This window comes from Saimiri boliviensis, chromosome 3, assembly GCF_048565385.1.
Source record: "Saimiri boliviensis isolate mSaiBol1 chromosome 3, mSaiBol1.pri, whole genome shotgun sequence".
Taxonomy (NCBI): domain Eukaryota; kingdom Metazoa; phylum Chordata; class Mammalia; order Primates; family Cebidae; genus Saimiri; species Saimiri boliviensis.
In genome coordinates, this window is record NC_133451.1 from 122,894,763 (window position 1) to 122,906,942 (window position 12,180).

The following is a 12,180-nucleotide window of genomic DNA, read 5'->3' on the forward strand; positions in this document are numbered from 1 at the left end:
AGAATGAGAATATAAGAAAGAAATAAAAAACTGTGGGGGGTGGGGGTCCAGACAGGAGTGCAGTCATACCTTCACAGCTCCTCCTGTCAGGGCCCAGCTCATAGCCGGGCTCACAGGTGCACTGGTAACTGCCCAGGGTGTTCAGACATCGCTGCTCGCAGCCTCCATGATCAGGTTTGGCACACTCATCTTCCTCTATGAAAATGGCCATAGTCACAGAACAACTATACATATACAAACATACATACATATATGTATACCTATATACATATATATATATATGAGTATAAATATTTCTAAAAAACTACCATACTTAATAGTTCCAAATGAAATGGAAATAATTCATTGCTTCCATCAACAAAGGAGCAGGAACAACACATAAGCCCCTGATGGATAATGTACAAAAAATTCATGTTGCTGCCACCTAAACATTGTCAAATAACCCAGAGAAGTCCTAGATACCTATAGCTGGGACAACTGAAGATCACCTTATCTCAGATACAGTGTGTGTTTTTCTGAATTTGAAGTCAAATGAGGATAATGAAGCCTAGGCTTTTTTTCAGAAAGAAATTTATAAACTTACTGAGAAGCATAGCTTTGGAAACACTGATTTTACATTATGGCTTGATAGATATATCTGCAAAAATTCTTTAAAAAATACCATTATTAAGAAATAGATTGTACTAAATATACATTTAAAAGATATAAAACTTAGAAGTTGACTGGATCTATTTAAATCTAAAATATTGTGTTTCTTATACAGACATTTTGCTCCAGAAAATATAACCCCATATTTTAATATATATACTGTGTAATTGTATATTGAAACACAAAAATATACATTAAGTGTGTATATATAATATATACTATTTTAAAAATGTATATGACAGGATAGTCCATAATTACACAAATAGTAAACATTCTCTGAAGAAATTACACATCAGCGATACATTTTTGATGAGTAAATATATGCATATCACATTAAAGGAGCTTGATAGCATATTCTTTCTATGAAATATGTAACTACAGAAAATCTCAAACATATAAATGGAGATTTTAATGAATTCTTTTAATACCTGTAGTAAAAGTACCAAGTTTTCTTATCTTTCAATTCATACGATGAACAAAATAGCTCCCAGGGAAAATCCATTATACTGTTACTCTTTAAAACATGACGATATTTACATATCCATAACTCTAAGTATTGCAATATACAATTGAATCATTTATGCTATCCTATATCATTTATCATATAAAACTCAATATGGAGGAAAATTTTGTTTTCTCTTCCCATAGAAAAATTGTATTCTACAGTGACACACAATGTTTCTATGAATTTCCTAAATGCACATTTGATGTTAATACTTTCGCTAAAGTATTTGCTTTCTTTCCACCTCACGATACAAACCAAATATGGGACATAAGAATAAACTGAAATGTAGTTATGCAATTCACAATCAAAGCTGATCAGAGATAATCGTTTGTCAAAAAGACGTTTTAGATATCAGAATATTCTGCAAGGAGGCCATATTATTTCCAATGTTGGGGAACACTAGTCTGAAAGAAAGTAATGCTGACACCTGGAAACAAATAGATAAACTTCATGTCAGTAACCTTCTTCTGTTCATGAATTCTTGGTTGGTTATTTGAATTGTAAATATTGTCTTTCTGTCTGTATAACCCTTTCTAGAACTTGCTGTTTTGACTATTTCATAAAAAACATATGGTTGAATATCCTAACGGAGTTCCTACACTGTGCTTCAGTTCTAAACTCTAGTATTTTATTAATAACCATTTCTATCAAAACTCTCCAAAATATCCTTATTCATATTCAACTTTCAATCCAACTTTCTCGAGTTCTCCCCTAACTCAAAGCTAAACACCACATTTATCCTTGATAAAGAAAATCTCACATTTGAAAATTATTTCAAATTAATTACCTTTAAAAAAGTTAGCAGCAAACCCTGCTTTGTTCACAGTTCCATCCGAAAAAAACTTCATCCACAAAGTATTGGAGGTAGATCTTATATCTTCAGGTTTCTCATGACCACAGAAACGCCCTATCAATGGGCTATTTTCACTGGTTCCATCTCTAACTTCCAGATGGTCATAAACACAGTTGTCATGTTTTTCAATCTACAACAGCAAAAATATGTGAACATATGTGTTTATAAATACATCAGTTTCCATAGGAGAATAGATGTCTTCTCAGTCCCATACTTCTGATTTGTTAACTATAAAAAGTTATTTGTATCAAATGATTGTACTTGAGTGTTCCTCATGAGTGTAAACAGTAATAGCCATGAACAAAGAATGTTATTCTAGTATACAGGGAAGGACAAAAAATAACTATGAAACAGTACATTCCCAAGAGTCAGGGTCAACAGAAATTAATTGTCTTTTAAAACAAAAATTACAAGTAGTAATTTCTCATTAAATAGAGCTGAAAAAAATCCAAAATTAAAAATTATCACTAAAAATTTGGATCAGATATGCTGCTACAAATAATATATAATTTGTTCTGAATCATAGCATAAAAATTGCTCAATAGTCCTTCAAAAAAAATCATGATTTTATTCACAGAAAATTTGGATTCAAATTCTCTGAACAAATGTAGCACTATTTTTTGTTATAAATTTCTTTTTGAAAGGAAAATCTGATAATATGGTATTACTATTCCTTCTTAGTCTACTGAATTCTTTCTCCATAATTAAACTGGCTGTGTAAAGACTACTATGTAGTAGAATTAGTGGTTTTCTCTTTCCCAAGGAAGTATGGCCTTCTTTTAATGAAGCTTTTTACCTCAACACACTGCTCTCAGCTCAGATAATGCAAATGAACATTTATCATTAAAAATTAAAATTAATGGCTGGGAAGATGACCGACTAGGAAGAGCTCAGGATTTCAGCTCCCAGTGAAAGGACACAGGGTGAGTGGATGCCACATTTCCAGACAGATTTTTATTGCCCACAGACCAGGAGATTCCCAGGCAAAGGGGTTGCCAGAGGCTGTTTCGGCCAGTGTGGCTGTTTCAGCCCACACGGCTGTCTTGGTCAGCCCGGCTGCTTTGCCCATGCCTTGGCGCAGTGGTTCTCTGTACAAAAGACACTGGTCTGGGTGCCCTCTAAGCTGGTGATTGGAGCCCTGAGATGGCAGAGTCACCCATTCATCTGAAATAGCAAGCCAGGCCAGGAGATTCCTAGGCAAAAAAAAAACACCAGAAACCTCAGCACTGCTGTTTCAGCCAGCTTAATGAGTCATGGCACGGGAGATCCCGGCGCCTTTTGGACAGGTGATGGAAACGCTGGGTCATTGAACTAAAAAAAAAGAAGACTCTGAATCAGGGATCCAGGTGATCAGGCTCAGTTGGTCCCACAACCCGTCCCCCAACAACAACAACAACAAAACAGGAATTGAAAACGCTCTGGGTTGAGCATTTCACAGCAAGCACAGTGGAACCTGGGACAGTCCAGCTCTGTGGGGGAGGGGCATCCACCATTACTGAGATGCTCCACCACCATGGAGTCAGCCTGCCATCGCTGAGGCAGCCCACTATTGATGAGGCAACCCGCTGTTGCCGAGACAACCTGCCACTACAGAGACAGTCTGCCATAACAGAGGCCACCATTGCCGAGGCAGTTCTAACTACACCCATATAAACAGGACTGCAGGGAAGATCAAACATCAGCTGGGCGGAGCCCACAGCAGCTCAGCAAAGCCTCTGCAGGCAGACAGTGACTAGCCGGCCTTCTATCTGGGCAGGGCAGCCCTGAAAGAAAGAAAGAAAAAAGACAGCAGCACAACGGAAACTCATAAGTAAAGCCCTAACTCCCTGGGACAGAGCAACTGGGGAGGGTGGGGGGGACAGGGAGTTTATGAGTTCTGTTGCAGCAGACCTAAACTTACATGCCCAGCAACTCTGAATGAACAATGGAGCTCACAGATCAGGACTTGAGCCCCAATAAAAGACAGACTGTCTCCTCAAGCAGCTCCCTGACCACATAGATCCAAAGAGTCACCTCATAAAGGAGAGAACAGATTGATAGTTGGCAGGCATTCTTTTGGGACAAAGAGCAGAAGAGGAAACTGGTAGCAACCCTTACTGTTCTGCAGCTACTGCAGCTGATCCCCAGGCAAGCAGGGCCTGGAGTGGACCTCAGCAGTCCTACAGCAGAGGGGCCAGACTGTTAGAAGGAAAGCTAAGAAAAAGAAGTAAATTCAGCATCCACAAACTGGAAGCTCACTCAGAGACCCAATCTGAAAGACAGTAACTACAAAGACAACAGGTGGATAAACCCACAAAGATGGGAAGAAACCAGTGCAAAAGGAATGAAAACTCCCAAAACCAGAACATGTCTCCTCCTAAAAGGAATCACAACTCCTCACCAGCAAAGGAACAAGACCGGATGTACAAGGAGTGTGATGAAATGACAGAATCAGACGTCAGAAGGTGGGTAATAAGAAACTAGAGTGAGCTAAAAGAACATGTTCTAACCCAATGCAAAGAAACTAAGAACGTTGAAAAAGCATTTGACGAAATGCTAACGAGAATGGACAACATAGAGAAGAATATAAGTGAATTGATGGAGCTGAAAAACACAACACGAGAACTTCTAGAAGCATGCACAAGTTTCAACAGCTGAATTGACCAAGCAGAATAAAGGATATCAGAGGTCAAAGACGAACTCAATGAAATAAAAGGAGAAGGCAAGAACAGAGAAAAAAGGGCAAAAAGGAATGAACAAAATCTTCAAGAAATGTGGCACTATGTGAAAAGACCTAATCTACGTTTGATAGGTGTACCTGAATGTGACAGAAAGAATGAATCCAAGCTGGAAAATACTCTTCAGGATATTATCCAGGAAAACTACCCCAACCTAGCAAGGCAGGCCAATATTCAAGTCCAGGTAATACAGAGACCACCACAAAGATATTCCTCAAGAAGAGCAACCCCAAGGCACATAATCGTCAGATTCACCAGGGTTGAAATGAAAGAGAAAATGCTAAGGGCAGCCAGAGAGAAAGGTCGGGTTACCCACAAAGGGAAGCCCATTAGACTCACAGCAGATCTCTCTGCAGAAACCCTACAAGCCAGAAGAGATTGGGGGCCAATATTCAACATCCTTAAAGAAAAGAACTTTCAACCCAGAATCCCCTATCCAGCCAAACTAAGCTTCATAAGTGAAGGAAAAATAAAATCCTTTCCAAACAAGCAAGTACTCAGAGATTTCATCACCACCAGACCTGCTCTACAAGAGCTCCTGAAAGAGGCTCTACACATATAAAGGAACAACCAGTACCAGCCACTCCAAAAACATACCAAATGGTAAAGAGCATCAACACAATCAAGAATCTGCACCAACTAATGAACAAAACAGCCAGCTAGCATCAAAATGACAGTATCAAATTCACACATAACAACACTATCCCTAAATGTCAATGGACTAAATGCCCCAATCAAAAGACACAGACTGGCAAATTGGATAAAAAGCCAAAACCCATCAGTGTGCTGTATCCAGTAAACCCATCTCACATGCAAGGATACACAAAGGCTCAAAATAAAGGAATGGAGGAAGATTTACCAAGCATATAGACAGCAAAAAAAAGCAGGAGTTGTAATTCTCCTATCTGATAAAATAGACTTTAAATCAACAAATATAAAAAGAGACAAAGAAGGACATTACATAATGGTAAAAGGATCACTGCAATAAGAAGAGGTAATGATTCTAAATATATGTGCACCCAATACAGGAGCACCCAGATACATAAGGCAAATTCTTAATGACTTACAAAGAGACTTAGACTCCTACACAAAAATAGTGGGAGATTTTAACACCCCATTGTCAATATTAGACAGAACAACCAGAGAGAAAATTAACAAGGATACCCAGGACCTGAACTCAGACCTGAAACAAGCAAACCTAATAAACATTTACAGAACTCTCCACCCCAAATCCACAGACTATACATTCTTCTCAGCACCACATCACACCTACTCTAAAATTGACCACCTAATTGGCAATAAATCACTCCTCAGCAAATGCAAAAGAATGGAAATCATAACAAACAGTCTCTCAGACCACAGTGCAATCGAGTTAGAACTCAAAATGCAGAAACTAACTCAGGACCGCACAGCTTCATGGAAGCTGAACAACTTGCTCTTGAATGTGGACTGGATAAACAATGAAATGAAGGGAGAAATAAAGATGTTCTTCGAAACCAATAAGAATGAAGACACAACATACCAGAATCTCTGGGACACATTTAAAGCAGTCTCTAGAGGAAAATATATAGCAATGAGTGCCCACATGAGAAGAAAGGAGAGATCTAAAATTGACACCATATCATCAAAATGGAAAGAGCTAGAGAAGCAAGATAAAACAAAACAAAACAAAACAAAACAAAAACAAAACAAACAAAAAAAAAAAACAAAAAAAAAAAACAAACGCAAAGCCTATCAGAAGACAAGAAATAACTAAGATCAGAGCAGAACTGAAGGAGACAGAGACACAAAAAACTCTTCAAAAAATCAATAAAGCCAGGAGCTGGTTTTTTGAAAAGGTCAACAAAATAGACAGACCACTAGCCAGATTAATAAAAAGAAAAGATGCAATAAAAAACGATAAAGGTGATATCACCACAGATTCCACAGAAATTCAAACCATGATCAGAGATTATTACAAACAACTCTATGCACACAAACTAGTAAACCTGGAAGAAATGGATAAATTCCTGGACATTTGCATCCTCCTATGCCTAAACCAGGAAGAAGTTGAAACCCTAAATAGACCAAAAACAAGGTCTGACGTTGAGGCAGCAATAAAGAGCCTACCACCCCAAAATAGCCCAGGTCCAGATGGGTTCACAGCTGAATTCTACCAGACATACAAAGAAGAGCTGGTACCATTCCTTCTGAAACTATTCCAAATAATCCAAAAAGAGGGAATCCTTCCCAAATCATTATATGAGACCAACATCATCCTGATACCAAAACCTGGCAAAGACTCAAAAAGAAAAGAAAACTTCAGGCCAATATCCATGATGAATATAGATGCAAAAATCTTCAATAAAATACTGGCAAGCTGGTTGCAACAGAATATCAAAAAGCTTATCCACCATGATCAAGTAGGATTCGTCCCAGGGATGCAAGGCTGGTTCAACATACGCAAGTCCATAAATGTAATTCACCACATAAACAGAGCCAAAGACAAAAAACACAATGTTATCTTAATTGATGCAGAGAAGGCCTTTGACAAAATTCAACAGCCCTTTATGCTAAAAACCCTCAATAAACTAGGTATTGATGGTAAGTATCTCAAAATAATAAAAACTATTTATGACAAACCAACAGCCAATATCATAATGAATGGGCAAAAACTGGAAGTATTACCTTTGAAATCTGGAACTAGACAAGGATGCCCTCTCTCACCACTCCTATTCAATACAGTACTGGAAGTTCTAGCCAGAGCAATCAGGCAAGAAAAAGAAATAAAGTGTATTCAAATAGGAAAGGAGGAAATCAAATTGTCTTTATTTGCAGATGATGTGATTGTATATCTAGAAGACCCCATCGTCTCAGCCCAAAAACTTGTGAAACTGATAAGCAACTTCAGCGCAGTCTCAGGATACAAAATCAACATGCAAAATCACAAGCATTCCTATACACCCGTAACAGACTTAAAGACAGCCAAATCAAGAATAAACTGCCATTCACAATTGCTACTAAGAGAATAAAATATCTAGGAATACAATTAACAAGGAATGTAAAGGACCTCTTCAAGGACAATTACAAGCCAGTGCTCAACAAAATAAGAGAGAACACAAACAGATGTAGAAACATTCCGTGTTCATAGCTAGGAAGAATCAATATCATGAATATGGCCATACTGCCCAAAGTAATTTACAGGTTAATGCTATTCCCATCAAGTTACCAATTACCTTCTTCACAGAACTGGAAAAAGCAGCTTAAACTTCATAAGAAACCAAAAGAGAGCCCACATAGCCAAGTCAATTCTAAGCAAAAAGAACAAAGCAGGAGGCATCACACTACCAAACTTCAGACTATACTACAAGGCTACAGTAATCAAAACAGCATGGTACTGGTACCAAAACAGAGATATAGACCAATGGAACAGAACAGAGGTCTCAGAGGAAACACAATATATCTACAACCATCCAATCTTTGACAAACCTGACAAAAACAAGCAATGGGGAAAGGATTCCCTTTTTAATAAATGGTTTCAGGAAAACTGGCTAGCCATGTGCAGAAAGCAGAAACAGGACCCCTTCCTGACACCTTACACTAAAATTAACTCCAGATGGATTAAAGACTTAAACATAAGACCTAACACCATAAAAACCCTAGAAGAAAATCTAGGCAAAACTGTTCAAGACATAAGCATAGGCAAAGTCTTCATGACCAAAACACCAAAATCACTGGCAACAAAAGCCAAAATAGACAAATGGGGCCTAATCAGACTCCACAGCTTCTGCACGGCAAAACACACAAAAAAACAAAAAACAAAAAAACAAAAAAAAAAGTCATTAAAATGAATTGGCAACCAACATAATGGGAAAAAATTTTTGCAGTCTACCCATCTGACAAGGCGCTGATATCCAGAATTTACAAAGAACTAAAACAGATCTACAAGAAAAAAAACAAACAGGCCCAATCAAAAGTGGGTTAAGGATATGAACAGACACTTTACAAAAGAAGACATACAGGAGGCCAACAAACATATGAATAAATGCTCATCATCACTGGTCATTAGAGAAATGCACATCAAAACTACATTTAGATACCATCGCCAGTTAGAATGGCAATCATTAAAATATCTGGAGATAACAGATGCTGGAGAGGATGTGGAGAAATAGGAACACGTTTACACTGTTGGTGGGAATGTAAATTAGTTCAACCATTGTGGAAGACAGTGTGGCGATTCCTTAAGGAGCTAGAAATAGAAATTTCATTTGACCCAGCAGTCCCATTACTGGGTATATATCCAAAGGATTATAAATCATTCTACTATAAGGACACATGTACACGAATGTTCATAGCAGCACTGTTTACAATAGCAAAGACCTGGAACCAACCCAAATGTCCATCGATGATAGACTAGACAAGAAAAATGTGGTACATATACACCAAGGAATATCATGCAGCCATCAAAAAAGAAGAGTTCGTGTCCTTTGTAGGGACATGGATGAACCTGGAAAGCATCATTCTCAGCAAACTGAAACAAGAGCAGAAAATCAAACACCGCATGTTTTCACTCATAGGCGGGTGTTGAACAATGAGAACACATGGACACAGGGCGGGGAGCACTACGCACTGGGGTCTGTTGGGGGGAAATGAGGGAGGGATGAGGGGGTGGGGAGGTGGGGAGAGATAGCATCGGGAGAAATGTCAGATGTAGGTGAAGGGGAGGAAGGCAGCAAATCACACTGCCATGTGTGTACCTATGCAACAATCTTGCATGTTATTCACATGTACCCCAAAACCTAAAATGCAATTAAAAAAACTCAAAAATGAAAATAAATAAATAAATAAATAAAATTACTTATCTCCTAGAATGGATGTGATCATTAAATGAGTTTGTTCATATGCCTGGCACATTAAATTTGCTCAATAGCCTAGAAATGTTATTCAACTGCTGATAGAAGAAAAGCAGAGAGCTTGTGTATAATGCCTCTTGTGTATCATGCAATCTGAAAAAAATATTAGTATAGGAATGGAATTATCATTTTGATAAATTTTCTGTGGCATACATGATGTCTGTCTAGGTTTGTTTGGTAGCATGTAATAACAGTAAGATGATATTTTTAATTATACATATTTATATTCAAAGTATACCATAAATGATAAAGAGCAGATATATTTAAAAAAAATAAAATTAATTTTTCTAATGAAAAAGATGCAGTAAAATCTAGGAAATAACAGTATAAACAAAAGAAATGCAAAATAAAAAGGTGATTTAGATAAATTCTATTATTTATTTAGTAATGTTTATTAGCAGTAATATGTATATTAAGTTGACATAACACATAAATAATTACAGCTCAAAAATAATTCAAACAGGTTAAAAGAACATCGTAGGTCTTCCTCAAGTTTATTTTCACATGAATGGTTTATGTAACTGCTGCCACTTCATTTTTCTCTTCATGATACAAGTGTTTTTTGATTACTCATGAATTTAATAATTTTATTGAAAACATGCTATGGCCAAATAATATTCACTTGACAGTATGTGAACAGTGGTGAATTAAACAGACATGACTCTGACTGGCTGACACATAATGATTAAACAATAAGAACGTACGAGAGAAGACAGTTACGAAAAGAAAGAATTGAAAGCCGCAATATTATATAAATAGAATACTGATGCTTCTCTTTACTACTAGACCTGGTGACATAAATGTACAGACCCAGGACTTGGTTTCAATCAGAGTGCTATATTTGTGTAAAGTTGTGCAAGTTTATTGACACTAACAAGTGCTAATCTTTCAGATACTATGATAGCCTAGATCATAATTAATGAAGAGCTACATAACTCTTCTGTTTTGTAGTCATTATCAAAATATATTCTTAGCTAAGCTCCCAAAAATAGTACATGGCAAGCAAGAAATCCTTAACTAATTAAAACCTCCTTATCTCAGCTTTTAGTTAATTCACAAAGACTAGTTTACTTATCATAAATTAATAAAAAAATATTTAAAGGATTTAAAGAATTACTTTTACACAAGCAATCTACCAAGTACCAAGATAAAAACCTATGTGCATAATTTAGAATGTTTCAGCTTGCAGTTGTGATGGTTAAGAATACTAATCAGCTCTGGTTTTCATAAGGAACATAGCACCAAATCAGAATGTGTAGTAATGTTGACAAGTACCTTAAACTTAATATCACTTGAACTAATGTATGTGGGAATTTCAACTTAAACAAAAGTAAGCTCCAAGTTTATTTCACTTCTTTTTTGCTTTGTTGACATCCCTTGGAAGTTGTTACTGTAAACATTTCCAGTCTTCCAAACTTTCTCTCTTTTGTATTTCTGCTTACTGAAAGTTCTCAAATTAAGTAATAGTACTAGAAGCTTCTTTGCAAATGATGCTGCTGCTAAATAGAGAACTAGCTTTCCAAATTACTTTCAGAGGGGATCTTTATTCATATACAAACTCACTTCAGTAGACTGGTCTTAAGAAACAATGTATCCAATAACTATCAGAGGAGAGAAAGCTTCCTGTATTAGTCCATTCCAGATGCTATGAGAAAATATCATAGATTGCGTGGCTTACAAACAACTGAAATTTATTTCTCATAGTTTTCAACTTTGGAAGTTCAAGGTTAAGGCACTAGCAGATTACGTGTCTGGTGAGGGCCCTCTTCAGAGGTGGTGACTTTTCATTTTGCCCTCACATGGAAGAAGCTCCCTGGGCTTCTTTTATTCTTTTATTTATTTATTTATTTGTTTGTTTGTTTGTTTGTTTGTTTTTGAGACAGAGTGTCACACTTGTTGCCCAGGCTAGAGTACAATGGCACAATCTCGGGTCACTGCAAACTCTGCCTCCCAGATTCAAATGATTCCCCTGCCCCAGCCTCCTGAGTAGTTGGGATTACAGGTATGCACCACCACACCCAACTAATTTTGTGTTTTTAGTAGAGACGGGATTTCACCATGCTGTTGGCCAGGCTGGTCTTGAACTCCTGATCTCAGGTGATCCACCCAACACGGCCTCTCAGAGTTCTGGGATTACAGGCATGCACCACCATGCCTGGCCCCTAGGCCTCTTTTATAGGAGCACTGATTGCATCCATAAGGGCTCCACTCTCATGACTGATCATTTCCCAAAGACTCCACGCTAATACCATCACCTTCGGAATTAGTATTTAACCATATAAAGTTTGGGTAGATACAAACATCCAGACACAATAGCACTTCCCAAATGGTATAATTATAGAAGCATCAAGATTCTATTACCCGACAAATAATGTTCCTTCCTGCTCAGAGATTCCTGAAATTCATTGGCAAATGTGTGTAGACTTTGTTTCTGCACTTTCAAGAAAATGCAAATGGCACTGGCAAATGTAAAGCCGTGGCATAAATTCACATAGAAGCGTGAATGATGACTAAGAGATTCTTTAGTTTTTAGAGTAGTTCTTTAGGGTAGTCATTAGCTAAAAA

General features: G+C 37.3%; 1 protein-coding gene across 7 annotated transcripts in view; it reads right to left on the minus strand.

Moving 5' to 3' along the window:
- The window catches only part of TLL1 (tolloid like 1), a 250,564-nt gene that overhangs the window by 62,255 nt on the left and 176,129 nt on the right, over window positions 1-12,180 (minus strand). For 5 of the 7 annotated variants that reach the window (XM_003944192.3, XM_074396755.1, XM_074396754.1 and 2 more), the window contains 2 exons: window positions 1,941-2,136; window positions 70-195 (listed from right to left, as the gene is read on the minus strand). In XM_003944192.3, the coding sequence (XP_003944241.1) occupies window positions 70-195; window positions 1,941-2,136 (322 nt within the window). Of the gene's footprint in view, window positions 1-69; window positions 196-799; window positions 1,581-1,940; window positions 2,137-9,527; window positions 9,709-12,180 lie in introns of those variants that run through there. The other 2 variants (XM_074396758.1, XM_074396759.1) reach the window with 2 other exon arrangements.